Genomic DNA, 26,342 nt, shown 5'->3' on the forward strand with positions numbered 1-26,342 from the left:
AATAACATTTCTACATGCACTTGCACTGAACCTGCGAGTGCATCATAGCGCATTAGCGCGGGTATTCAAACGTTGAACAGCGATTTCATTTAAAAACAATCGGTTTTCGTAGTAGATACTTTTTCTATCGATTATTTGTTTATATTTTGACATCGTGCACTGTAACTTGTGTTGAAAATCTAAAAAACCTCTGTTCAATTGTTTATCTTCTCTAATATGCATGTCCATTTTATTTACAGATTGAAGGTACTCATTTCTGCTATCCCCTGTAATGAGAACTCAGAATAATCCGTGTTGCTTGATGAATGATAACTAGACTATGGATTTTACTCGAATCCTCGCGCATCTGTCCTTCTTGAGTTCTGGGCGCTGTAACGTCGGCGAATTTTTTGCGCGGGTTTTTTTTTATTGGGGTTGGTTATGTTGTAATTGCATAAGCAGTTCGCACGTTGCTCTGCAAAAAGTACTTTTGCAATTCACTTTTTTTATTCAGAATCAGGTGTCTTATCAAAAATAGAATTACAAACTATCATTGATTACCTGTGAAAATGCCAAGGAAAGCTTCTACTTCTGTCATGAAAGATGAAATTCCATCGCGAGGTAAAAGAATCACCAGAGCATCTTCGAAACCTCTCTCCGAAACTTCTAAAACGAAGGAAGAAATAAATGGTACCGTAATTCATGAATTTATTTCAATATATCGTATCTTCATACTTCAATTACATAGACCGATCGCTGTCTAGATCGTTCAGTCGTTTTAAGCGAGGTATTACAGTAAAAATACTAATTCTGGTTTAGATTGATGTAAAATATGTATAAACACGTAATTTCCATTTCAAGTTTTTCCCTGCACAAACTGACTGAATTAATAAATGTTGAAGATAATTTTGAATTGTTATATCATAATGTTCAATAATTTCAGAAGTGATTAAAAAACCTCGAATTGTTGCAAAAAATGGAATAAAAAATAAAACAAGAGAATTAAAAACAGACATTGATAAAACTTCCAAAGAACAAGTCAAAAAAACAGCCAAAGGATCAAATAAAAAGACAAAAACTGATACTTTGGAAAGAGCTAATTGCCCGGGTAAAAGTAAAACTAATAAAACTAAAGGGAAAGAAAATATCATTAATCAAAATAAAAAAAGAACTCGTCAAGATTCTGAAGGAGATAAGAGTGAAGACTATGAAAATGCAGAAAAAGTGGAGCCTGCAAAATCCAACCCTATTAAAAAGAGAAGATTAATTATTCCAGATTTTGAATGCAGCGATGGATCCGAGGATGAATATAAACCTGGTAAGAAACAAGTTAACTGATAAATTCATTTATTTCCTTCATCATGCATCAATAATTTGTTTTAGATTCAGATCTCTCAGATGAAGAATCAGATGACAATTTTGCAGTGGAATCTGAGAGCTCACTTGAAGAAATGTCAGAGAGCGATTTCAGTGACAACAATGAATCGGAAGAAGATAATTTACCCGTAAGTGGCTCAATAATTTGAATAATTTCAATATCTCATTTATATTTGATTTGTAGACAAAAAAAGTATCAAAGAACAAAACATCTAATGCCAAATCAAGTTCTCATAAACCCAAAAAAGCATGTGCAACTAAATCTCTAAGGAGCAAAACAGCAAAAGTCACAACTGCAAAATCTAAAGATTTACCTATTCCAGAAACTGTGGTAGAAAAATCTGCCAGCTCAATAACCTGGCCTCATTTGACTTGGGAGTTTTTACAAACTGATCATATAATGGACAAAAATAAACGAAGACCAGATCATCCTGAATATGATCCAAAAACTTTATATGTCCCAGAGGAATTTTTCAACAAACAAACTGCTGTATAACATTCTAATTATTAAATATTTCATTAATGTAATATGATACTAATCACATACAACATTTCTAGACAATGCGTCAGTGGTGGTCTCTTAAATCTGAACATCTGGACACTCTGTTATGTTTCAAATGGGGCAAGTTTTATGAATTGTATCATATGGATGCAGTTACTGCTGTAAATGCTGTTGGCTTAGCAATACATAAGGTGAGAAATCGACTTTTGATATTGAAACCCACAGTAACTATTTTGCCATTTTTTACAGAAAGACATAGCTCAAGCAGGATTTCCTGAAAAAGCTTACTGTCGTTTTGCTGGTGGTCTTATTGAACAAGGATATAAAGTTGCAAGAATTGAACAAACAGAAACTTCAGAAGCTATGAATGCAAGGGTAGCAAATGAAATGAAAATTTGTAAATTTATTTTCTTATAATTTTTTTTCTTTTATAGTCTTGTAATAAAATAAGTTTGATTTTAGTGAATACAAAGAAAGTTGATAAAGTTGTAAGACGAGAAATATGTCAAATCAGTACAAAAGGAACTAGAGTTTTTACTCAGTTAGATGAACCAACTAGAAATCCAGCAGCTTCTTTTCTTTTATCATTATATGAGAAAAAAGATCAAAGAAATTCAACTATACAATATGGTGTTTGTTTTGTTGATGCTTCTATTGGACACTTTTATCTAGGTCAATTTCAAGATGATCAGTGTAACTCTAGATTACTAACATTGCTTGCTCACAGTCCACCAGCTCAAATTGTTTTTGAACGTGGGAATTTATCATCGGCCACTCTTAAAATATTGGAACATTTAGCACCAAATGTTTTAAAAGAAGGTTTATTGAAAGAAAATCAGTTTTGGACTCCTCCAATGGTTTTGAAGGTATTTCCAACATTTAATTATATTCAAGTACTCATTTCATTGTTAATATAATAAACTATTACAGTGTCTTCAAGAGGAAGAATATTTCAAAAATGATGAAGATTCAAGTTTTTCATGGCCAGATGGTCTAAAATCTTTTATTATTGAAGGTATTTAAACCAATCCTTTTATTTTTAATTACTTACTATTCAAACACTAATGAATCTTCTTTTTTTCTTTTCAAGATAATTCTGAAAAGGCTGTGGTTAGTGAAGGTAAAGAATTGGCTTTGAATGCTCTAGGAGGCTGCGTATATTTACTTCGTCGTTATAAATTAGATTATCAAGTATTGTCACAGCGAAATTTTCATTCTTACATTCCTCCAGATTTTACCTGTGATTCTAAATCAACAGAAACTAGATTTGCTCAAAATATGGTAAATAGCTTGTTTTATTATCTTTCAAACAAACTTCAACTTGAATAATGACATTTTCTCATTTTATATTTTCTAGGTATTGGATGCCATGACTATAAATAATTTGAGGATTCTGGGCAATGATGGATCATTAATAGACACCTTAGATACTTGTTGTACTCCATTTGGAAAAAGGTAATCATACATAACAATAAATGTCAAATTTATCTGTACTTTTGAAGTAATTTATCAACAGATTATTGAAAGAATGGATTTGTAAGCCCTCCTGTCAAAAATTAGTGATTAAAAAACGACAAAATGCCATTGGACAATTACTGGATAATTTGGACGTTATTAAAACCGCTCGTAGCATGTTAAGTGAATTATCTGATCTTGAGCGTCTTTTGAGCAAGTATGGTTAAATTATTTTAAATTATTCAACTTTTTTTTAAACTAAACTAATTGAATTTTATGAATTGTTAGGATTCACGTTCAAGGAAATGCAGCTATAAAAAAAAATCATCCAGATGGACGAGCTATACTTTGTGAAACTCAACATTATACCAAAAAAGCTATAAAGGAATTTATTGAAGTTCTCTCTGAATTTGAAAAAATTCTGCTTATAACTGATTTGTTTACTAGTAAGTTTTTAATATTCGAATCTAATTCCCTGGTTGTTAAATTATGCATTATGATATTTGAATTTCAGAGTTCAATGATCGCTTGATTCAAGAATGTACTCATTTCCAGCCGGCTGGTGATTTTCCTGATTACAGGGAACTTTTAAAGCATTTCAAAGTCAGTAAATAAAAATATAATGAGAAAAAGTACTCATATCAAATGCTTTACAAGTATTCATGATTTCAGGATTCTTTTGATCACGATGAAGCTCTTGAAAGTGGCATAATAATTCCAAAAAAAGGAGTTGATAAAGATTACGATGCTACTGTAAAAATATTTGATCAAATTGACAAAGAAGTAGATGATTACGTAGAGGCACAAAAAATTTACTTTAAAGGTTCAGTAAAACTTGTTGGATCTGAGGGTAAAAGATATCAAATTGAAATAGCTGAAAGTCTATTCAAGGAAGCTGATACTGAAAGATATAAAGTCATGGATGCTAAAAAAGGAAAAATTCGATTTTACACAACAGAAGCAGAGGTTTTTCATAGTTTGAAATAATGGTCGAATTGTTTTTCAAAATATTAATTGATGATGTTTCAATTTAAGGAACTGCTGGAAAGAAAAATACAAGCTGAAGAATTACAAGATGTGGCACTCAGAGATATCAATAGAAGAATATTTGGAAAATTTAGCAAACATTATCATGAATGGAGCAAAGCAGTTCATAACATAGCAGTACTAGATTGTTTAATTTCTTTGGCAGAATATGCTCGATCTAATGATACCTGTATTCCAGAGATATATGACGATACAGATAATAAAGGAGTAAGTCAAGCTAAAATTATTTCTTATATCATTATGGAGACGAAAATTCATGTTATTTTATGTTCAAGTCTCTCATTGAAATTAGGGATGGAAGGCATCCTTGCATTAGTCTTGACAACTATATTTCAAATGATACTCTAATGTCAACTGATGGAGTTGCTTCTTTAATAATTTTAACTGGGCCCAATATGGGTGGTAAATCTACTTTAATGCGCCAAGTTGGTCTAATAACAGTGATGGCTCAAATTGTATGTACCTCTTTCAAATTGTTTTTGTTCCCAGATGTACCAGAAAAACTAAATTGATTTTTTTCTTTATTTGTAGGGTTGTTATGTGCCAGCAGCAGAATGTAAATTAACTTTAGTAGATAGGATATTTACTCGTCTTGGAGCTAATGATGATATAATGTCAGGACAAAGTACATTCTTAGTCGAGTTGAAAGAAACTGCTGTTATTCTAAAACATGCCACGAAGTACTCATTAGTTTTATTAGATGAATTGGGTTAGTAAAGGTCACAATTAATGTAACTTTTATAATAATGCATGTTTTAAGAAATGTGTTTAATTTTTAACCAGGTCGTGGTACATCCACTTATGATGGAACGGCAATTGCTGCATCAGTTGTAGAGGCTCTAACTAAAACAAATTGCAGAACTCTTTTTTCCACTCATTATCACTCTCTCGTAGAAGATTATAGAGCAAACAATAATGTTTCTCTTGCTCATATGGTAAAGTTTTTTCTTCATCTTTAATTTCATTTTATAGATATGATATGATATATAATATTCTTCTAATTTATTTTTTAGGCTTGCATTGTAGAAAATGAAAACGAAGATCAAGCTTGTGAATTAAATGTTACGTTCCTTTATAAATTAACAGAAGGTAGTAGTCCAAAATCGTATGGTTTTAATGCTGCTCGATTAGCTGGAGTACCTGCGAATATTATCAACCGAGCTCATAAGCTTGCATCAAAGTTGGAAGCTGAAGTAAATCTTCGGCATGCATTTACAGCACTGTGTAAATTGTCTGATAAAACTGCATTTAAACCTTTAATTCATAAGGGTATTCAAATTTTGTCCAAATGCTGAATTGTGTCATCTATGTCGTCGTTTACACTTTTAAATTAATGTAAATGTGTTTTTGTTGTCATTTTTATTTTCTTCGAAATATTGATCATGAATAAAATTTATGATAGTAGTCTTCATGAGTCTGTCATTTTCTCTGTTATTATTAGTTGTTGTATATAACTCAATTGATCATGTATGCACAGATTATACTGTATAATTATATCGGATTAAATACTCAAACACGTAAAAACTGCGCGTTAAATGCATTAAATTTTAAGTTTCGCACTGTGCGTATGTATTATTTGTCTACAAATGCAAAATGTCCTAATTTGTGCAAAAATAAAATGAAATATTCTGGAATACGCGTTGTACATGCATTTATTGTTCCTTTGGTTCTTTTTAATATTTTATAGGGTATAAATGATCGATTGACAGACACTCTGGGTCAAATGTATTAAAATGTATTGCGCAAATGTTTAACAATTACAGTAAAGATGATAATTTTCACAGTAATTAAATATAAACTAAAAATCAGCGTTTCAGTTGTGGGATATTGCAGGACACCTAGAAACTGTAAAGGCTCATAATCATACGATTGAATTCTCAACTTACTTTGAATATTGCACTACTAAATAGCTAAAAAAGAATTGTGAAGTAGTGAATCAAGATTGGCAAGCAACAGCAATTACAGATGTCCAACAAGTGAGAGATGGGGTTCAAATATTAAATTTTTAAATTTGTTCAATAAATTTTTTTTTAAATATCAGAACTCAATTGGATTTTTGACATTTGAATAATTACACCTTTATCAGATTGTAATAAATAAAACTTATCGTAAACTTTCGACTGAATTAAATAGTCATCTAAATTTAATAAAAGTAGACATTTAAAAAAACAAAATTCTACAGAATATTCTTTCTTTCAGTTAATAACATTTCTGTTATATGAAACCGATGAATTAGTTTTTTCCAATTTTAACTTGCAATAATTAACATCTTTACAGATTTCAAGTTTTTGTTTAAGAATATTGTGTAAATCATGATTAGACGCGATATTGACATTCTATTCTGAAATGTATGATATTTACGTAACTAAAACTTTATTCAGAGATATATTATGGGAGGTATAGTTTTACTTAACAATGGGAATTCGATTGCCGATCAACTTGTAATTAAAAAAACATAGGATTTTTCAAGTGTTATTGCAGCAGTTTAAGGTATTTATACAATTTATAACAAATCATTATTGTGGAGACGCGCAGGGGGCGATTTGTGACGAATTAATTATGCATACGATAACGAATTACAGTTTGCGCCGGCTTCGTGTGTCCACTCCATACTGCATCGTATTGTTGGCAATTCGTGCTTTGCCGCGGGCCGTCGACTCGACTGTCGAGCAGTAGTGATGACACTACAGACTTAGCTATTCATACATATGTATATATCAAAAGCCTTAACATAAATTCGAAAGTTTACAGAAAATTTAAATGAACTTGTAAGCCGGAGAACTGGCAAGTCATTCGCGGCATCATACGTTGCAGTGAAATTGCGGTGGATTTAGATATTGTCGATGTGAATTGTGAAAGCTTACTTGCTAAAATTACTCTCCATTATTAATCATGGCTAACAATAAAGCAGGAAAAGTAGAGAAGAAAAATAGTTTATTAGTAAAAATCTATCTGTTGGCCTACAATTTTTTGCAAGTTGTTGGGTAAGATAGTACTAATGTTTTTCAATTCATTCTCAACAGTAATTATTATTGAATCATTTTATTACAGTTGGTCATACATCTTATATCAATTAGTTAATTTTTATTATAAAAATGAGCATGAGAAGAACACTTTGTGGAATAATGTGTACATATCAGTTATCATTTTTCAAAATGCTGCTGCTTTAGAAGTATGAATCTATTACATTCTAAAATTTTATTGGTAATTTTAATTAAATGTTTATATTTTTTAGATCATACATGCAGTATTTGGATTAGTAAAATCAAATCCAGTTGTTACAACATTTCAAGTTTTGAGTAGAGTCATGGTTGTTTGTGGTGTTATTATTGCGACTCCTGTTACATATGCTGCTGCATCTCCAGGACTGCCATTAGCCTTATTCGCCTGGTCTATAACTGAAATAATCCGATATGGATATTATTTTGCAAATCTTGTTGGGCATGTTCCCCATTTTCTTGTTTGGTTAAGGTAAACTACATATTTGATATATCACAGATATTATTTGACTATATAAATCCTACTGTGTCATCTGCAATTTTAATATAATATAATATGTTTCAGATACACAACATTTATTGTACTCTATCCTATTGGAGTAACTGGAGAGCTTCTGTGCTTTTATGCAGCAACAAAGTACACAAATCTAAACCAAAAAGCCTATAGTTATACTCTTCCTAACACTTGGAACTTTACATTCAGTTATCATTACTTCCTCATCATAGTCATGCTTTTATACATTCCACGTGAGTATTCAACAGTAAATTCAATGAGTAAATAATGTTATTGCTAATTATTATAAATTAATTTACACTTTATTGCTGCCCTTTATTTTAGTTTTCCCTCAACTCTACTTGCACATGTTTTCTCAGAGGAAAAAGGCTTTAGGAACAAATGAAAAAATTTCTAAAAAAGTTAATTGAAACAAAATAATGTTACAATATCATGAGTACAAACTTCAAACTGGGATAATGAGTATATTAGAATTTTTGTAAGTTTCTTGCATTGAATGAATTATTATCTTGCCCTATGTTATTGTACATAGTTTGTCTTGGAACTAACTGGTTCTAAAAGGAAATGTTTATATAAATCATCTATACTATTGTTATTTTTAAGTTTTTAATAATATTTTAGTAATTATAATCCAACATTGGGATTAAGGTAATAGTTTATACTTTGTAACTTTTTGTTTGAAAAATAAAAACAAAAAATCTTCAAGTTTTGTTCTCCTTTTTTTTCAATAATTTATATTTATATATATTATTTAAATAAAAAAAGTTCTGTGTAAATAAAAAAAAAACAATTTTTAAACTTCTAAAATACCTTAAAATTTAATGACTTTCATGCAAATTTTACAGATTTTTCAAATATCAACTGTAGTGTATTTCTCTGATATTTTTAAATGAGCTATCAATTATATTTTTAATATTGTATATCCGGTAAATTAAGTACATTCTAAATATCTATGTCTAATTTCATGAGTTAATGCCTAAGATATAAGAAAAAACTTTGTAATTTTTATTAAAAGTCACTTCTATTTGCCAAAGCCTAAATGTATATTATAGAGGGAAGTGGGTTTTAACTATATAGCTTTTTTAAAATTGATCATTTTTTAGAATTGACAACCTTACAAAAAATTTAAATTGAATATTTAATTGATAAATGCATAATAATCTTTCTCCATAGGAAAACAATATCAATGAGAATAGTGCCTCATCGTAAATACAAACGTTTTTATAACATCAGTCAGTATCATTTGAGGATTTTAGTACATATAAATTAGAAAGGTAGGAAAAGTTAATATTTTTTTAATATGCAGGATCAAAGAGATGGTCGTGTACACGCATTTAAATAACTCAATCTGAGAATTCTGAGCAGTGGTCACGAGACCGCGGGCCGTCTGCTTAGTGCTTTTTGATTATTGTGTGCGTGTGTGTGTGTGTGTGTTTAATGTGTATAATTCTGCAGACTCAGCTGTACCAGTGCATCTTGCTGAGTATTATAAGTATTCTTCGATTAGCATATAGATTCGATCCACGCAAAAATGACGTGCAACAAGAACAACAAGAGTAGTGAATTTAGGTGAAAATAATAGACATACGATTCGATTCTAGATCTGATATACGACAATAAGTAAGTTCTGATGTTAAGACTTTCCATAAAAAATTAGTTAAGATCTCGTACCTATATCGACAAAGAGAATGACAGACGAATTTACTTGAGGTTTACCGTTACTAAATGAATTATGAAGAATTTTATACATCGTAAAAAAATATATGGTACGTCTAGAAATTAGCAGATTGAAAAATTCTTCAATTCAAAACAAAATGTTTTTTTAAATCGTTATTTTACGCTGAACAATGTTTTCCGGCTTTAAAGAAAATGTTTTATTGTGCATTAGAAAAGGCGGAGGATTCAATTCGTCATAATTTTGTTGGTAATAATAAATTTATTAGAACGATGAATTAAACTAGACAACTGAAATAAATTTAAAAAGGACATCCTTGTTGACACCCAAAATAGGAAATTTATCTAAAGCGCCCTAAACTCGTTTTTAAATTATATTTGTGTGTTTTTACCTTCTTTAAGCGTTTACATGTCGATATCTTACATCTATAAGAATTAAATCACTGTATTTACATGCTTGATTATAATTCACTTTGTTTCTTTGAATACTGTAGTATTCAAATAATGTGAGCTAGGGTTTAAACAGCAACACTCATCATAGAAAGCAAAGCCCATATCCACTTGCTCGCCGTAGAGCCATTTGACGCTACAAATAATTCTTATTCTACAAAAAAGTAATCTGTACTGATCTAAAAATTTACAGATAATGAGCAATTTTTCATTACTCGATTTATTATTAATTATGAAAATTGTTATTAAATTTATGTGTAATCGTTTTTTTTTTTAAATTTTCAACTTTTTTTTTAATGTTTAATTTCGAACCTCAGAGCTTTTTAGACACGATATTTTAGTCCTATATCAGTCCCACGCAGTTTTATTCTTCATTATTATTCTTACAAAATTATACTTCAAAATTATTACCTCCTCTTGTAAAACGACCGGACCTTCGCGTTTATTTATGTAAATAATAATTTATGTAAATGTTAAATGATATCAAGTTATAATATAGGAAGTAACTTCAACATTTAAAAAAAAGTATATATTTAAAGCTTTAAACGGTTTTCAGAGTTACCATAAAAATGAAGAAAATTAAAGAGTTAACAATAACTACGCCATGGGGTCACGTAGCAGCGAAAACGCATGGACAATCATCTAGCTATCCTGTACTTTGTATTCATGGTATTTTGGATAATGCTGGAGCTTTTGATAGACTAATAGCCAAATTGCCAGATGATTATTACTACATTGCTGTTGATCTCCCGGGTCATGGACTTTCTTCACATTTTTCTTCCGGATTACTATTGGATTTTTTTAATTATGTTTTAACAATTAGATACATCGTAGAATATTTTAAATGGGAACATTTTTATTATGTAGGACACAGTTTTGGTGGTCAGCTTGGAGCATTTTACAGTATTTTATATCCTTCGCAAATAAAAAAAATGGTTTTAATAGAAGGTCTGAATACTCCAATAGTACCAATTACAAAACTTATTCCTCGATTAAGAACAATAAATGCTAAAGTAATTGAAAGTACAATCGATAAGCCAGAAAAACTATTTACTAAACAAGAGATTATGCATAGTCTCATGTACAAAAGGAGTTCAAATTTAAACAAAAGCGCCGCTGAAGCTCTTTTTCCCCGAGCTGTAACACAAATTGGCTCCAAATTTAAATATAATCGTGATTTACGCTTAAAGTCATACGTTATACCAATGTTTGACTTGAACCAAATTTTAAAATTACTTCAGAATTTGAATACCGATACATTATTGATAATGTCTTTTGCAACAATTGATCGATTTCGATACAATAGTACATTAAAAGATGCTTTGAAACATTTGAGTAACATAAAAATTGAGTTTGTATGTGGTAATCATGATGTACACAATAATCAACCTGAAAACCTAGTGGATAAAATTGTAACATTTTTTTGTCTTACTAGCAAATTATAAAGATAGCAATTTAACTGTTAGCTGTGTTATTAATAAAAAGAAACTGTTACAAATTGGTAAATTTCATTCGATCTTTCGAATTAAGGCTATGTGTTTATGTTCATGTATTTATTATGTAATTATTATTCGCATGAAGCGAACGGTGGATTACATTTGGTTTTAAGAGTACACATGTTTTTGGAAATTCGATAAAATAAACCAGAGTTTTTGAAATAATGTTGGCCAGTTATTTCGGTAGATTTTAGTGACAATAACAAAAACTTGGACCTTGTGAGGCAATATATCAAGAATTAAATCCGCATCCATTATTGAGCAAAATTTCTGAATTTCTAACTCACCAGAAAAGCCGCTAAATGTCCTTAACAAAAATTATATGACATAGATTTTCAATGGCATATTGCCTTAATTAGCTTTGCCCCAAATATAGATATTACTAAAAACACAGAGAACAGCTTGCGGTGCATCTGACTTCTCGCGGATTTAATTTAACGCATCGCCTTAGACACTCACTGATTGAGATCATTTTCGTAAAGTCTTAACTCATCAAAATATCAAAAAAAATTTTCACCCAACACCCTCGTCAGAAAAGAGACTTACCTCAGTGTATGAATTGCCTAGTATTTTGTCTTCTTGGGCTCAGTCTGAGATCACAAACTTTACTAAAAAAAGCAATAAATGGAATCGATTAGTGAAACCAGCATACGAACTGAAAATAACTTGGTCTTTAAAATTGTCTAGAAAAAAGCCGTACGCAAAGGAAACAGAAACATGAGCTATTAAAGCTTTGGCGTCGCATTGTTATGCTTCAGAGTAACTCAACTTTTTCTAATAACAAAATAAATTTGTCAAAATTTTCGAAAAGACTTGAAACTTGATAATAAAAAATTAAATTATTAGTAAAGTGATTTCCCATCTCATAAGGTGATTATAAACTAATAAGAACGTACAGCATATAACTATGCGAAAATTTTTTATTTATAACAATATTTAGTTTATCAAATAGACGTTTCACGCAACATATGCGTATTCATCTGCACTTGAAGATGTGCGTTCGATGTATTGTTTGTCAATCAAGTTTTCAATACACTTTTTTATAATTGAGATTGATGGTGCGAATGAAACTTTCGATTGTCCAAGAACCTGAAATTGGAATGAATTTTTTGTAAGAAAATTTTTAATTCAAAATTAAATTAAATTAAATTAAATTTTTAATCAATTAATTTAATTCGATAAATTCAAAATTCCACATGCTTCAAGCTTTGTATAAATACTTTATTAATGTTTTATAGTTCAAGTCCTTTAAATACTTTTCAAAATTTGCTCAAAGATATGTAACAGAAAATAAGTCTTACCTCTTGAACAAGTTGATTATGTTTTAAAATTTTACGACTTTTCATTATTCGCACTATTGCAGCTTGTAAATATAATTTTCGATCATCATCTACACTACGATGTGTTGCTTCAGCTTCTTGAGGAGAATCACGCTGCAGTGCTCCTGTTATACGAAATTTAGTTCTTTTATTGTAGTAATTCGTATTTAATATCAAAGTTGAGTCTTCTTGTAAATCAGTTTCGGGAGATTTTTTCAAAATTTTACTTTCTATTAAAGAAGCAGCGTGTTTTACGAGTTGATCATGTGATAAGTGTAACGACGAGGCTGCTTCCTTACAAGAAATGGTATTAGATTGTTCGAATAAAAGTAATAAAGCCATCTGGTATGTTTGAACTGTTACTAAGTAAGGTTTCTTTAAATAATTTAATTTTAATTCTCCTTGACAAAGATGATGTAGCCAAGTCAGTTTTCTACCGCTAAATTGCGCGTGATAAAATTGTTCAAATGCTTGCACAGATTTTTCAAGTTGTTGCGGTACATGAAAAAGACCAGGGGATGGCGGAAGACCTAAAGGCCAAGCTCCAGCTTGTAGCACATACACCATAAAACCAATGCCTAAATCGTTTCCGGTTTTATTTTCTCGTAAGTACGCAACAAATTTTGTATTTAAATCAGCTGAAACGGTCATATCAGTAAACATACGATGCAATTTATTTGTAAATTCATAACCACACGCCTGTTTAAGTTTATCTATCATTATTTCTTCAGTATCCATAGATTGAGATTGCTGATGAATTAATCGTTTGGCTAACATTCGAGCGTAAAATTTTTGAAAAACATCTTTATCATCTACGTATTTAAATATAGTGATTGATCGTGCTAATTTTTCTTCCACTTCACTTTCTGATGCTACTTTAGATGATTTCTTCAGCAAAGAATCACAGTACTTGGCCAGCTGAAATCAAAATAAAATCATATGATTGATGTGCATGCAATTTGGTCATTAATGAATGAAGTGAAACTTCTTTATGCAATTGTTACCGATTAATTTAAACAAATATGTGAACTTATAGTTCAGTTCTGATGAGGCTACGTACGAAGCAGCGAAACGTTAACAAGTTTTTGATTTTATAATTTTACTTGAATAAATTTTACCTTCTTTGTGATAAGTGAATAATAGCGTTAATAATTTGTGTTGTTCCCTAATTTTTTATTTAATAACGCAGATCCTAGATTGAGGTACAGCCTGACACTACCGTAATAATTTTTAATCATTCTTTACGCGCGTTGGGTACGGGAGATCAAGTCATGCAAAATGAGTGTCCCTCCATCGATCCGTACGGACTACGCTATAATCGTAGGTATTTAGTCTCACAAAGAGTAGGAATCTAATGGTGACTTTGGATTTGACGTTAAACAGCCTCCAAGTTACAGCAAAACAAATCGATTTTTCATAGAGAAACCCCTATTTATTAAAGAAAATTTTAAGAGGGTGGAAATTATTACGTTCGAGTTTGCCTTTGCATACTTTAACTACTTGAACAATTGAATTTTTTTTTATTTTTACAAAAATTTTAACAACTATAGTTTTTTTTGTAACCGTATCAACTGAAAAATGTCTTCTAAAAAAAGCAAAGGTATATCCGAACGTAAAATTGTCTAATCTTTTCAAATCTTTTATAAATAATTGAAAATATCTGTAGCGTTAATTTCATGTTCAAAGTCGATTTCAAAGTCACTATTCGTACCCCCGTCAAAAAATACGTCAGATATGATATTTTAATTTTTCCCCTCTGCTTATTCTGCTAAATTTCCAGAAGTTGCCATAATTATTCCGCACTCTGCATAAAGCATTAGCGTAAACTTTATAGCTCAAGGGAAAACTAGCGGTAAAGTTGCAATTATTATGTTAGAGCACTGTAAAATCTCGCGCCAATGTTATGGCTATAAAGGACACACTCCCTATGAGCTTGTGTTCCTCGGGTAATTTAATTCACGTGCAGGTGTAATTATGTCTGCTGTGCCATAGAGTAAGCTATGTTGGATTTGAAAAAAAAGGTGAACCATTTTTAGAAAGTCAAAAAACATGAAACTCATTGTTAGAATTTCCGTGTGATTTAATTTTAATTAACCCAACATTTTTTAATGCGCTACTTTTTAATAATATTCAGAATAGCAAGTGAATAAATATTAGAATATCTTTCCCATGATAAAAAACATTCATTTCTGAATCAAAACATACCAACTCAGGAGCTCGCGTAGGTTGCCGAGGAGATACTCGGTGATTTACAACAGTTGAACATGCCTTGTCTAGAGCCCCAACAAATGTTTGATCACCCTTAAATAAGTCTTTGATCATTTCCATATACTTCGTATGTACATCTAACATATTTTCAATGAATTGCACATGAATCTAAAAGTATATTGTAGAAATTTAAGGAATGGAAATAATTATAACTTATTTATATCAATATTATACTACTAACATTATCACCATTAAGTAATCCGATTACTTTTATTCCTTCATCAGCTATGTGGTCAGCTAATTTATCGACTAAATGTATCAATCCAGAAGGAAGCGGTTTTAGCAAAGTATAGATAAGAGATAGATCTTTCCTACGCTCGTTTTTAATCATATCGTCCACTTCTGTATGTAACCATTCAACGTGAGCTGCAACCATTTTTTCCTCGCAACAATGTTTTACCTGAAATTTATTATGAGAAAGTTAGTATATAATTTTCATAAATGAACATTACGATTTTAGAAAAATCTGAAAAATAGTCGTTCCATATAACAAAAGATAAAATTACGCACGAATAATGCACTAGAAACATATACTGACAATTGTGAGTCAGCAGAAAAGATCCTCACGATGTAAAATAATTCTGAAAAATTGACCGAAACTAGACTCTAGGTTTTTGTGGTCGGGTCTATTAACAAGTTATTAAGAATATTTCCTGTAAAACGTAATCGTGGAGTTTCTCTAGTTAATAGGATACAAAACGAAACCTTCCATAATGGGCAATAAAAAGATCTTCTGTCAAAGAGCCTATTGAACAAATTATTTGAAAATTGTTTTAGGATAATTTTCAAGTGAAAATGAGTAGTGACTAACCAAATGGATGAAAATCTGGGATTTTAATTTAAGACGTCTGTGCTTAACATACGAAACTCTTATGTTTGAGTTGTTGATCTATACTAATTCATTAATTGCAATATAAATGTTGAAAAACAGTGTGCAATGTTTTGTAAATTACGAATTATATTTTTACTATTCTTTAATAATTCTTACAAATAGTTTCCAAATGTATATTCAACCGATTCTCAGTGAAATCGAATGACTGAAAAATTTATTGTTCCCATGTCAGAACCGTTCTCGAATTTTACTAAAATAACTCTAGCTTTCGAGAGTAAAAAAAAAACGAAAATAAAGAAATATGAAAGAGCTTTTTGATGAAAATCGGCCAATTTTTAAAAAAAAATATACTCTATAGTGATTCAAGGACTTTATAGGCTTGTTTCGATAGAGTAATACACAAAACCGAAAATCAAATCGAGATATACCCGAACTTTTATCTCCAATAATTGCAATTGGCAATTAATTTGACTTCAATTCCAACTGCCTATGAAAACCCGAGAGTATTGAAAAACATGCAAAAATTTTTCTAAACTATTAGAAAATTATGACATGAAAGAGAAATTTTTCATGTTCGCGGAAAATTTATATTTGGACATTCAAATTCACTAAGGCCAAACAAGTATTGAGAAAAGAACTATTAGGCTAACTCAGATCTTAACATTTTACTTGAATGTACACCGGTTCGTCTTTAATTCTGAAATGGTTAGAAAACAAATACAGCCTAGTAGAAAAATGCCTCTTAGCCTGTATACTATTGTTATTATTGACACATACCTTATTCACACGAGCGACCCTTACTTCGCTACGTTTATAGCTTCTCACCAACTAAGAATGAAAATCGAGACTTAATATTAAGGAGCTTGGATAACTATTTTGAAAATTTGGTACTCAGTTATGAGAACTAGTTCCCAATTTTTACACGCGACAATTACATCGCTAGATACAGCTAAAATAAAAATTGTTTTTTGCCATGACGGAATTTTGAAACAAGAGTGTTAGAGTTTTGGCACCGGGAGCGCGACAAAATTTCTGGCGACCAAATCTCCGGTGTCAAAATCTCTACCGAATTTTATTTTATATTTTTCTACTTGTTAGATGTTTAGAATATGTAATATTCTTGTGCTTCGCGTATTTACAAATATTCTATAAAAATGACTGTAAATTCCGTCATATTTGGGCGTGTTTTGGGATGCGTGTTAGTGTGTTTGGTATGTGTATAAGTGTGTTGGGATACGTGCTAGTGTGTGTTCGGTATGCGTATTAGAGTGTTTGGGATGTGTATAAGTGTGTTGGGATGCGTGCTAGTGTATCCGGTATGTGTATTAGTGTGTTTGGGAAACGCGTGTTTTGGGATGCGTGTTAGTGTGTTTCTGATTTTTTTCTAGCGGAGATTGTGTCGCGTGGAGATTATGTCGGTAACCCGTTGGCACCATCCATAGATGTTATACTCGTCTATATGCTTTAATTATACGAATTTATTGCATTATATATGAATGAATTAAAGGATAATAATTTAGTATTTTTTTGCAGTATTTCCATAAAAATCTCATGAAATAAACAATATCAAGAATGATCGAGAATTTTTAAATTAATTCTCCGAAGAAATTATGAACAGTTTTTCATAAAGTAAACGAATATTGTTTCTTTGAAACTTTTGGGTTTAGAGAAAAAGTCTGACAATTCATAAACGAACTCGATTTTTTTCTAACTGGAAATTTTAGTAGGGTTTCCTAAAAGCAACAAAGAAAATCGGTACGATATTCTAGCCGTGTTAATTATAGCAGTGCGTACATTACTTCCTTATAGGGCATCGAACATTTGACTCACTGTAACCTAGAGTTTTTTCTATCTTTTTTCGGAAACTTAAAAGTTGCAAAGATTTTACGATATTAATCACTTACAAGGAGACCACTCAAGCTCCGGGTCATGGATTTGGGGTCTCCTGGTACCTAATACTGAAGCTTTAGTTTGATCTCATTTTTTAGAAAATTTTTTACATTATAAAAAAATCGTTGTTATTTTCTATATCGATATATTAGTACTTAACGGTCCCCTATACACGGTGTGAAATGCTCAGTCGGTAACACCAGCTACCTAGTTATATTTATGTTCAGTCTGAAAAATTGGAAAAGTTATTCGCAAATAATCGATTTGACGCACATTTCTAATACACTCATTAACATTGTGATCGAGTTTTATCCAATTCCATGCATTATTCAAGGAGAAAAACGAAAACTACGAATAATCATAACCTAAAAATAATCATGAACAATGTTATTTAATAGGTTATGATTATTCGTAGTTTTCGTTTTTCTCCTTTAATAATGCATGGAATTGGATAAAACTCGATCACAATGTTAATGAGTGTATTAGAAATGTGCGTCAACTCGATTATTTACGAATAACATTTCCAATTTTGCAAATTTAGCATAAATAGAATGGTAGCCTAGCGTTACCGACTGAGTGTGTATAGAGAGTCCTTAAACGAAAAAATGCAACGATCAAAAGTTTTAAAATTATTCAAAGAATCCGCTTGAATTTTTTCAGAATTTTAGGGACCATCTACCACTCTTATGTACTTCTATATCGATATAGAAAATAACAAAGATTTTTTTATAATGTGGAAAATCCTCTAAAAAATGGGCCCTAAGGCCCATGAGATCAAACTAAGCACAGGGAGCTTCAGTATTGGGTACCAGGAGACCTTAAAAATATTTTGGAGCAAATCCATGACCCGGAGCTGGGGTGGTCTCCTTGTTAGTTAATCCTATGAATATGTACAAAGAATATTTTACTGACTTTGGAAACTGACGTTACATGAAGAAATTTATGCGCCCTTAATTCCTCTTGACTTAGCCGCCATGTAACTCGTTCCATGTAGCGGGTAACATTAGATTGTTGTAATAATTCTGAAGCCTCTCTTGAGTAAAAGTCTCCACTTTGGTTTAGAAACTGAGTTTCAAAAATTTCTTGATAAAACTATGAAAAATAAATTGATTTATAACGTTAATGTAAAGCAAATAATAAGTTGCAATGAGTGAGAAAAATTAAGAATTATTAAGCATAAGGGCTCAGTGAGGGCTTAAAATCGAAAAAAATGTTAATTTATTTTTGTATAGGATTTTCGTTTTTTTCATCAACTTTTTTAAATTAAAAAATTTTGACTTTCCATTATGATAGAGTTGTTTCAGGTCAGCCTTTTTGTATACTTTAGTCTTTGAACTTTTTTCCGTTTTTTGTTGTTTTATGTTTTTCTAAAACCCACGTACGTGACTTGATATTTAAAGCGAACTATTTGAGCTGCAGAAAAGGTGATGTAAACTTTTTTTGGTCGCGACCTTAAGCGAGATGGTTGGACCCTCAAGTCACCGCGACGAATAGTTTTATGATTGATATGTCAAAAAAAAAAAAAAAAAACAAACAAACAAACAAATCTAAAATTGAAAAAAGGAAGCTCGAGCGTTAGAGCAGGGCGAGTTAAGGGCACAACAAAGGGTACGGTCACCCGAAGTTCCAATCAGAACCATTAATGTTCTGAAAAAATGTTAATTATTATCTCAAATCGTTTGCTTTTGATATTACGACCAGCGCTTTTTGAATAAAAAAAACGCCAGAAAAAAGAATAAAAAACAAATAAAGTTGTCCCAAATTTAATTATAAATAATTCTTGTGGTTTTCAAATACTTTATTAAAGGATATTCAAGAAGAAAAAAATGGATAAAAGTAGATTTCTGCACTCACATCTAATTGTCCTTTCGTTTTGTACTCTTCAACTCTTACAAAGCTATCAATAACACCACAAATAACATCTGTCGTACTTATTTGAGCCTCTCCTAATCTATCAGCATGAATTTCTTCAAGTAGAATTGCGACAAGAGAAGTTTTTAAAGACTCGATCATTTTTATTTTCCAAATAAACAGTCCAAGTTCTCCTATTTCTTTTTGATCCGGATTTTGATAGGCCAACACTGAGTTTGGTCCGTAAATAATTTCAGCTTCACTGAGTTTTGCCTTTTTGATATGTTGTTGATTTAAATAAAGGTATAACTGATGTAAATAGTTCAGGCCTTGAGAGTACTCGCTCCAAGCTGAATGGTAAGCTTGAAGTAAGCATTTTTCTCCTTTTGCATTTACATTTTTTAATAAACTGGTAACATGTTCATTGAGAAATTTTTCAGTTTCATTATATAAGCGATCAGCAAGCGGTTCAGGATATGCAACGCACAATGAATAAACGTCACTGGAAATTTAACATTTTAACATATTTTATCACTATTAAATTAATTAAATTTTGTAACATTAATACTCAGAGTTATGAAATTTTTTATACAAATAAAGAAAAATACGAAAGCAATCATATTGACAAAAATATTTCCATAAAACTGGATTATTTTTTATTTTGACGCAATTTTTTTAGCATCCTAAACAAAACCATTTAGTTTTGTTATTTCTCTTTCATATAATCAAGAGATTCTAATAATTGTAAAAAAAATTAAATTAAAGTGTACTACATCGCCTGTAAACTAAACGTTTTCGCATTTTTTATCTTTATTAATCTATCGATGACTTTAGATGCTCTACAAACGAGCAAATTTCAAAATAATTGGGCCTGTGATTATAGAATAGACTAGCAAATCATTGATTGGTTGATAAATAATCATGATTATTTTTGTAGTTTTACTAATTTAAAATATTAAAAGTTCATTGTAAATCAGAGTAGTAAAAACTGTTACCTGAATCTATCGTTCCACGTTGCCCTAGGAATATCTGCCAAAGTTAGAACACCTCTAATGGTTTGTTGTAAGACGTTCCAAGTTTCATTGAAATCAACAACTTTCGGCTTCAGAGACATTATGAGTTGCGGATCCAATTACACTTGTCAATTTATTCTGAATCTGCAAAGTGAAAGAGCGATACTCCATTTTATTTAAGGATATGACATACTCGTCTAATAATAAATGAATTGTAACTCGCTACGTTTGTGTAATAACTTCACTCCACAGTGCAAAAAAGTGCCACTTACACCTTGGAAACGCTGGCAGAAATATAAATTTAGCAGAGTGCTATAAAATTAGACACGATACTCATGTCATAAGTAACACTCAGGTTTGTCAATTTTTTATTGAAATTCTGTGTCATTAACGAATCAATTTGATTTCATGAGTTAAAGCTATTTTAATTCAGAAATCAAAAGGATTTCTGACCACATCATGATACGTTTATTAATGGTCTCAATCTGGAAGATCGAATCAAATACTCAAAAAAAGAACATATCTGGGGTCATAAATACCTCGATCGCATAATATAAATACTAGGTATGCGTGAATTATCGTAAAAGTGAAAGGATAGAAAAGCTATGGGGCCATTCAAATAAGCCTTGATTTAGAAAATTATTTTTCTTCTTCTCTGCATATCATTTGGAGCAGTAACATATTAGAGGAGAGCTATCCTAGCTACACCGCTGCCGAGACAGACAGTTAGTGTTGTAGAGTCTTTCGATCTTATAAAAAAGGGAAAAGTTAACAGATGAAACAATAAGAGGATCAAGAATAGCCAATTCTACTTGTGTTGGGGCAGCAACGCAGAACAGGACAATCCATTCCGACGGCAGGATCCGGTGATTCGTGATTTATGGATATTTTTTAATTAAATTTTTTACAACCCTATTTAGTAACACTTTATGGCACGGCTAATAGGACTCTGGCTGGACTCGTAAAGTGTAACTCATTATCCTTATATCGTAATATCACGTTTTCTACGAAGAGTTCCGTTACAAGAGTACGTTTATGTGCTAATTTGAATATAAAAGTGTTGATTTTCGTGGGAAGCGTGCGCAAAAGACATGTGTGCGTGGTATAGGCTCTTATGCATTGGTTTTTGCTTTAACACGCTGAAAAGCAACGTAAGAGCGTGAGTAAAGTGGTAAGCGCGTGGATGCTAGCACACCGAGACTCGGCGCAGATGTTGAGAACCGACTGGGTTGAAAAAACTCAGGAGTGGCGTTTTAGCAAAGTCATCGACTCGTGCGACAGTTAGTATTTTCGGAGGATTTAAAATCGTCGGATGAGTCCGAAATGCCAGAGCCAGTTTATCTTGAGCCACGAAAACAGAGGGTTGATCCCTAGCTAAGCTATGGACCAGAGTAGTCAGAACGAGAGGAAACGACGACAATTTTGAGTAAATGACGACGAGGTCGATCCTAAGCTTTAAAGCGAATGGTTTTAGGCACTGGGTATGTAATGAGTTTGTGATTGAGATGACTCGTAACTGGTTGATTGTGTGTGCGATTATAAGAGCGGAATTAAAGCGCGTTCATAGCTGCACCATTTGACCCGGTGTGCATAAAGACTATCTTAAAATTGCTATAGAAATAAAGGTGGATAAGCCAACGCGATTTAAGTTCTTTTTGGCAGCGTGCATACTTCGGTTGAGTAACGACGAACAGATTACCCAGTAGTCTCATACCTTCTCGTTTCCTCGACCAAATCCCACAGCGCTTACCATACCGGAGATTTTTTGGATCTAGAGATATAACTTTATACAATAAGATGCAAACATTTTCAATTCTGATATATTAGAAAAATCTGTGATTTGATATATATTTGATTTGAACAGGTCAGTGTACTTATCTATTTTATGAAAAAATCCACTAAAAATTCCTTTTTCAATATTTTTTTTATAATATTATAATCATGTAATGATGAGTAGATACAATCATTATCAATCATACAGAAAATGTAAAAATAAATGAAGTAATCGTTGATACGAAAGGAAGCTTTGTGAATTTTTTACCCATTAATGTCTAAATTAAATTTTAGTAAATTCCATGTTTTATGCTTCTCTCTACTATTGAAACAAACCTTTAAAGTGCTCAGCACCTTTTTATTGTATTTTTTTCTAAAATCACTTGGATGATAAGTATTAATGAATTTAATTAAAAGGAATCACTTAACTGGGGAAACATAAAAAACAAAGTTTCATAGCAGAAATGGCTTTATCCAAATAATTTACCAAAATAACAAATTATAAAAGACTTAATTTGTACAATTTAAATTTTTGTGTGATTTATTTTATTGTAAACTACAATAATCTGTAAGATACGTCTGAAAGGTCAATAAAAAGTTTTCATAAATAATGAAATGTTAAATGTTTTTCGCTTGACAATGGCTACTTTTAAAATTAAAAAAAAAAAAAAAAAGACTAAATTAAAATTCATTCATTATAAAGAACATTTTTGCATTCAATAATTTATTGTTTTTAAACTTTTTACTATCATGTGTGTACTTACAATTGGTTTGAGTATAATTACTGTAAGGTATAATAAACATTTATCAAACTTAAGATAATTGTAAAAAAGGATTATCTGCCTGAGTGCAATTAACTGTATCAGTATAATGTAAGCAATTTGTTATTCTTTTACTATTGCATTTTTATAGTATATATTTTAACAAGTTATAATATAGAATACTCTATAGTATATTCTGTAATATATTTTATGGAATTTATAACAAATTCAATTTCAAACACTTTATTTCAATAATTTCACTATTATCAGTACTGTACTTATCAAAATACAAAAAATTTACAAAAAAGAAGCAAGTTAATATAAGTGATTTTGAAGTTTTTATAAAATTATTAGATCCACATTTACTAATAATGACACTAAATTATATCTTACTTAGTTACATCAATATTAGTTAATATTCACTATAACTACTTTTGATTTAAAGTAATTCATTTTAACAGTGATGTTTTACTTAATAGTTATTTTTTCTATTATCAATTTTAAAGAGCGGTAGATATATTTAATTTATCATAAAATGATTCATTAAAAATGAAAACTTCAAATTATTTCCATCCAACTATCTACAATTTACAAGGAACGTCATTGTATATCTACAATGTAAAATTTTGAACGTAAATAATAGCATCATAGCTTTAAAAATAATTGAATATATAACATTTAAATGATTGTTACTATATTGATTACTTAGTATAAGTCAAAAATATTTGAACTATAAATTATATTAAAAACATCTTTTACTTCCACAAAGTCAAATAAAGTTTATCCATTAAATACTTTATAGTTTATGATTATACAGGGATGATCTATTTAAAAGGAAGAATATACACATTTGATATGCAATAACAAGATCATTTGCGTGGTATTTTTGGAATAATTTATTAGAAAAATTACTAATAATGGTAAAGACATTACCTTGCTATTAGTCTGGTTTCATTGACACAAAAATAAAAAATAAAGATAGTAGAAACAATTATTATTATTCTTTGGATAATTCATATACTTATTGCTTTCATTTATCTTAAAAACTATGTCATAACCTGATATTACTCAAGCAAAAATCTAATATTTCATTCATATAAATGTATAACATATTTTTTAGAGTAAGTTGTGAAAGAATAATAAACTTTGATAATACCTATTGACATTTTAATGACACATGCCAGTTACAGTCGTTTGAAAAACAAATGTAGCAAATGTGAGTTTTTTTAATTTAGGACATTCATGTATTAATTTTTATAATTTCACGTACCTTCTTTTCATAATTTTTTTTGGGAAATCCTAATATGAATGAATCAAATAAAAAATCTGAAGCAGGATTCCATTTCAATTGAACTGAATTTCGTAAGTCGATTTTTATGTTACATTAAGCGATTATTATTCAGCAAGGTTAGTCCATTTTCAATACGAAATGCTATTTCGATAAATGTGCTTTAAATGTATACTAGTATGGTGAGATTATAAAATAAAATTAAATATTAATCTCTGACATATAATTAAAATGCTTTTCTTATCTCAGTTTACCGTGTTTTAATTCTTTATACACTGTATGTTTATAAATAGATCAATCAAACTGAGTATTACAGGATATTATATTTGTAACTGCATGGTTGCGTTGATGCGTTAACAGCACATCCCTACGTTGAATGTTATTGTAGATACGCCGGTATAACCGTAATAATCAAAGCGTTACAATGATAGATCAAAATTTTTTACTCCGAAAAACGTTATGCTTCAAGAAGTTTGAGAGTCCCAATAAAAGTGGAAAATATTATAAAATTGTTTATAATAAAAATATTAAGTTTTACATCATCATTTCATATGTTGAAAGTTTTTTTTTAATCCAGCATTTTTAATAAATTTTTCTCTTTAATTTCTATCTGATTCATCGGCTAAAATAGAGGTTGAGAATTAGGCAAAACCACATGGTTCAATTGACCAAACCATTCTTCCATTACTTTTCCAACGCCGCAGAAATGCATACAAAGTTAATTATTGATTTACTATATTTTATATCAACTCTCATAGGACCAACGTTTCAGTAAACATTTTTCTTAAAAAAATTTATCAAAGGTTTATATTATTTGACCAAAATGTGTGTCAAATAATTGTAGATCAATGACCTTTCTCCGTTTGGTTCATCCTGGTTATCTAAGGACTAATTTAAACCATCCTGTGTTTTCTATTTAGCATCATTCGAACTACTTCCATTATCCTGCAGTTTTTTAGTGGAACAGGAACTGGAACATATATAAGTGGCATTTCACGTCAACTCTCCCAACATTTTGCGTGATTAGTGGCGCGCGCGGGCAGCCGGACACGAAAAAACCACGTTTTTTCTTCTTTCTCTCGCTACATCTCGCTAAAATCAAAAAACGCCTCTCTAGAAAATGTCTATGCGATGGGAAATTTCCTGATCTTCCGATCTAGACTATTTAAAAAAATCTTAAAAATGAAGTTTTTGAGATAATCGACTTTAAAGTTTTCCCAGCGATTTTCTCGGGTAAAGCGTAATATTTCGGAAAATCTGACCTCACCATCGAAAAGCTAAGGCAATTTTCCATCGAAATCATGTGTTCGTTTTTTTCTATAGGTGCATTTTAATACTTTTACAGCGATTTGCAAATTTAGTGATTTGACTTAATTCTGCCGCGCCGCGCGGCACTAGGAAAGTTGACGTGAAATGCCACATAAGCATACGGAAGATCGCACGTTCTTCCGGAAAGAACTGGACGAAATTAAAGTGGATTTATTTACGTGGAAGGAGATATATATGACAATTCAAGCCGTATTTGTATACTAAAAGCATTATTCTGGAATTGAAATCGTCTAATTCCAGCTGTCACCACAAATATTTGACTGATGAAATGCTTAATGGATACAAAGTGCCGGGACGGATAATCGTAAGACCTTGGTTCGAATCTCACTGTGATTCAAATATTTCTTCGGAAGATAAATTGTATAAAAATACATAATATATTTGAAATAAAAGACTACGTTTCAAGAAGCAAGTTTTATGAAATTAATAGTATTTTGTCGCCTGGTTTTCTAAAAAGGAAGTAACTTTCACTTAAAAAAAAATAATATTACAGTTGTAATAAATAGGGTTGGGAGGGCCACGAAT

The 26,342-nt window shown here is 30.7% G+C and overlaps 4 protein-coding genes across 8 annotated transcripts; 3 read left to right on the plus strand and 1 right to left on the minus strand.

Moving 5' to 3' along the window:
* Positions 1-98: 98 nt before the first annotated feature.
* LOC106648520 (DNA mismatch repair protein Msh6-like) lies at positions 99-5,994 on the plus strand. The gene is made up of 19 exons (XM_014365457.2): positions 99-669; positions 923-1,297; positions 1,363-1,484; positions 1,541-1,846; positions 1,915-2,049; positions 2,108-2,255; positions 2,321-2,724; positions 2,789-2,873; positions 2,949-3,139; positions 3,216-3,313; positions 3,375-3,530; positions 3,602-3,759; positions 3,828-3,916; positions 3,986-4,279; positions 4,349-4,567; positions 4,636-4,815; positions 4,892-5,069; positions 5,144-5,295; positions 5,374-5,994. The coding sequence occupies exons 1-19, from the start codon at positions 549-551 to the stop codon at positions 5,653-5,655; spliced, it is 3,693 nt and encodes a 1,230-aa protein (XP_014220943.1). The 5' UTR covers positions 99-548; the 3' UTR covers positions 5,656-5,994.
* Positions 5,995-7,017: 1,023 nt separating this feature from the next.
* On the plus strand, positions 7,018-8,578 carry LOC106648553 (very-long-chain (3R)-3-hydroxyacyl-CoA dehydratase hpo-8). The gene is made up of 5 exons (XM_014365509.2): positions 7,018-7,344; positions 7,412-7,532; positions 7,596-7,831; positions 7,925-8,106; positions 8,198-8,578. Exons 1-5 carry the CDS (start codon positions 7,253-7,255, stop codon positions 8,281-8,283), a joined length of 717 nt encoding a protein of 238 aa, XP_014220995.1. The 5' UTR covers positions 7,018-7,252; the 3' UTR covers positions 8,284-8,578.
* Positions 8,579-9,268: 690 nt separating this feature from the next.
* On the plus strand, positions 9,269-11,658 carry LOC106648671 (serine hydrolase-like protein). Of its 2 annotated transcripts, none has more exons than XM_014365745.2 (2): positions 9,269-9,493; positions 10,554-11,658. In XM_014365745.2, exon 2 carries the CDS (start codon positions 10,567-10,569, stop codon positions 11,440-11,442), a length of 876 nt encoding a protein of 291 aa, XP_014221231.1. In that variant the 5' UTR covers positions 9,269-9,493; positions 10,554-10,566; the 3' UTR covers positions 11,443-11,658. The 2 variants fall into 2 exon arrangements, with proteins under 2 accessions (XP_014221231.1, XP_023314234.1); XM_023458466.1 differs by lacking the exon at positions 9,269-9,493 and adding an exon at positions 9,544-9,639.
* A 737-nt stretch (positions 11,659-12,395) lies between these two features.
* On the minus strand, positions 12,396-24,812 carry LOC106648669 (cullin-2). Of its 4 annotated transcripts, XM_014365742.1 has the most exons (9): positions 24,743-24,812; positions 24,471-24,662; positions 20,649-20,810; positions 19,657-20,155; positions 18,715-18,894; positions 15,262-15,480; positions 15,018-15,188; positions 12,795-13,730; positions 12,396-12,582 (listed from the first exon to the last, which is right to left on the minus strand). In XM_014365742.1, the coding sequence occupies exons 3-9, from the start codon at positions 20,765-20,767 to the stop codon at positions 12,451-12,453; spliced, it is 2,256 nt and encodes a 751-aa protein (XP_014221228.1). In that variant the 5' UTR covers positions 20,768-20,810; positions 24,471-24,662; positions 24,743-24,812; the 3' UTR covers positions 12,396-12,450. The 4 variants fall into 4 exon arrangements, with proteins under 4 accessions (XP_014221228.1, XP_014221227.1, XP_014221229.1 ...); XM_014365741.2 differs by having other exon boundaries at positions 24,471-24,806; XM_014365743.2 differs by lacking the exon at positions 24,471-24,662 and having other exon boundaries at positions 24,743-24,762.
* Positions 24,813-26,342: the final 1,530 nt, after the last annotated feature.

The sequence above is a fragment of the Trichogramma pretiosum genome, unplaced genomic scaffold, assembly GCF_000599845.2.
Source record: "Trichogramma pretiosum strain Unisexual culture from Peru unplaced genomic scaffold, Tpre_2.0 scaffold69, whole genome shotgun sequence".
Lineage (NCBI taxonomy): Eukaryota > Metazoa > Arthropoda > Insecta > Hymenoptera > Trichogrammatidae > Trichogramma > Trichogramma pretiosum.

Excerpts from the sequence above, each read along its gene's own strand:
- LOC106648520 (XM_014365457.2), top strand. The coding sequence starts at position 549 with ATGCCAAGGAAAGCTTCTACTTCTGTCATGAAAGATGAAATTCCATCG. Across the intron at positions 1,847-1,914 it reads TTTTCAACAAACAAACTGCT|ACAATGCGTCAGTGGTGGTC; the intron begins GTATAACATTCT and ends CAACATTTCTAG. Across the intron at positions 3,140-3,215 it reads CTAGATTTGCTCAAAATATG|GTATTGGATGCCATGACTAT; the intron begins GTAAATAGCTTG and ends TATATTTTCTAG.
- LOC106648553 (XM_014365509.2), top strand. The coding sequence starts at position 7,253 with ATGGCTAACAATAAAGCAGGAAAAGTAGAGAAGAAAAATAGTTTATTA. Across the intron at positions 7,345-7,411 it reads AATTTTTTGCAAGTTGTTGG|TTGGTCATACATCTTATATC; the intron begins GTAAGATAGTAC and ends ATTTTATTACAG. Across the intron at positions 7,533-7,595 it reads AAAATGCTGCTGCTTTAGAA|ATCATACATGCAGTATTTGG; the intron begins GTATGAATCTAT and ends TATATTTTTTAG.
- LOC106648671 (XM_014365745.2), top strand. The coding sequence starts at position 10,567 with ATGAAGAAAATTAAAGAGTTAACAATAACTACGCCATGGGGTCACGTA.
- LOC106648669 (XM_014365742.1), bottom strand. The coding sequence starts at position 20,767 with ATGTCTCTGAAGCCGAAAGTTGTTGATTTCAATGAAACTTGGAACGTC. Across the intron at positions 20,156-20,648 it reads ACGTGGAACGATAGATTCAG|TGACGTTTATTCATTGTGCG; the intron begins GTAACAGTTTTT and ends TTAAATTTCCAG. Across the intron at positions 12,583-12,794 it reads ATAATCAACTTGTTCAAGAG|GTTCTTGGACAATCGAAAGT; the intron begins GTAAGACTTATT and ends TTCCAATTTCAG.